The 1,418-nt window shown below is 36.5% G+C and overlaps 1 protein-coding gene across 1 annotated transcript; it reads left to right on the top strand.

Annotated features, from left to right (window-relative positions):
• The first annotated feature begins 283 nt into the window (after positions 1–283).
• On the top strand, positions 284–1,210 carry LOC100920331 (olfactory receptor 1013-like). Its single transcript, XM_003773914.1, has one exon. It carries the CDS (start codon positions 284–286, stop codon positions 1,208–1,210), a length of 927 nt encoding a protein of 308 aa, XP_003773962.1.
• The last annotated feature ends 208 nt before the right edge of the window (positions 1,211–1,418 follow it).

The raw sequence follows: 1,418 nt of genomic DNA on the forward strand, positions 1-1,418 counted from the left end.
AAACTTTGAATTCAGATACAATTTCGATTTTGTTTCTATATACACAAAGCTTAATATAGCCTACATCCCTGGAATCTATATTAATACATTGAATAAATTTTGGTTAAATTAATGAATGGAAAAATATGTAATTGGGATATAGAATTACAAATTCTTCATTTTTATGTTGTCTGGTTTATCTAGTGATCAGTTCTGTTTTTTTAATAATTTTACCAAGGTGTGGATCACCGTACTTCTGAAATATGCACTCTTCAATGAAATGTAAATGAGACCCTCTGAAACTATGGAGACAGTTAATCACACTGTAACTGAGTTCATCCTAGTTGGTTTGACTCAGGATCCTGTGATGCAGCTGGTGCTTTTTGTCCTTTTCCTCATGGTATACTCTGTGACTGTGATGGGGAATATTGCTCTGATAATATTAATCTGTACAGACTCCCGGCTACACACTCCCATGTATTTCTTCATTGGGAATTTATCTTTTCTGGATCTCTGGTATTCATCGGTTTATACTCCTAACAACATAGTGACATATGTCTCTGGTGACAAGAGCATCTCCTTTGCTGGTTGCTTGGCTCAATTTTTCTTTTCAGCTGGGTTAGGATATAGCGAATGTTACCTATTGACTGCAATGGCATATGACCGTTACATGGCTATATCTAACCCTTTGCTTTATGCTCAAGCCATGTCTTCAAGGTTATGTGTGGGCCTTGTAACAGTTTCATATCTTGGAGGCTTTGTAAACTCCACTATCATTACAAGTGAAACATTCACCCTGACTTTCTGTGGGGATAATGTCATTGATGATTTCTTCTGTGACCTACCACCCCTTGTGAAACTGGCATGTGATGTGAAGCCTAGTTACCATATTGTGCTCTATTTCCTTTTGGCTTCCAATGTCCTTACACCCATTGTTTTCATTCTGACCTCCTACCTCTTCATCATTGTTGCCATCTTAAGGATTCGCTCCACACAGGGTCAACTCAAAGCCTTCTCCACTTGCTCCTCTCATTTGATCTCTGTCACTTTGTACTATGGCTCTATTCTATACATTTATTATCGTCCCAGTTCTAGCTACTCCTTAGAGCAGGATAAAATTGTCTCTTTATTTTATACTGTGGTTTTCCCCATGCTGAACCCCATGATCTACAGTCTAAGGAACAAAGATGTAAAAGAAGCTCTGAAGAAATTGTTCAAGATGACTTCCTGAAGAAGAAAATATTCTTTCTCTTTTTTATTTTCTATGAGATCATGCATATATTTGATGCAATAGTCCCCCTGCAAAACTTCACACTTAAATAAATAGTTTCTACTTAACAAATCTTGAATGTGTCTTTCTTTGATTCTTTTTGTTTTCTCTGGAATGGAATTGTGATTATATCTTTTTTTCATCACTCCACTGTCTTTAAGCATGGATA

This window comes from Sarcophilus harrisii, chromosome 6 (genome assembly GCF_902635505.1).
Source record: "Sarcophilus harrisii chromosome 6, mSarHar1.11, whole genome shotgun sequence".
Taxonomy (NCBI): Eukaryota; Metazoa; Chordata; class Mammalia; order Dasyuromorphia; family Dasyuridae; genus Sarcophilus; species Sarcophilus harrisii.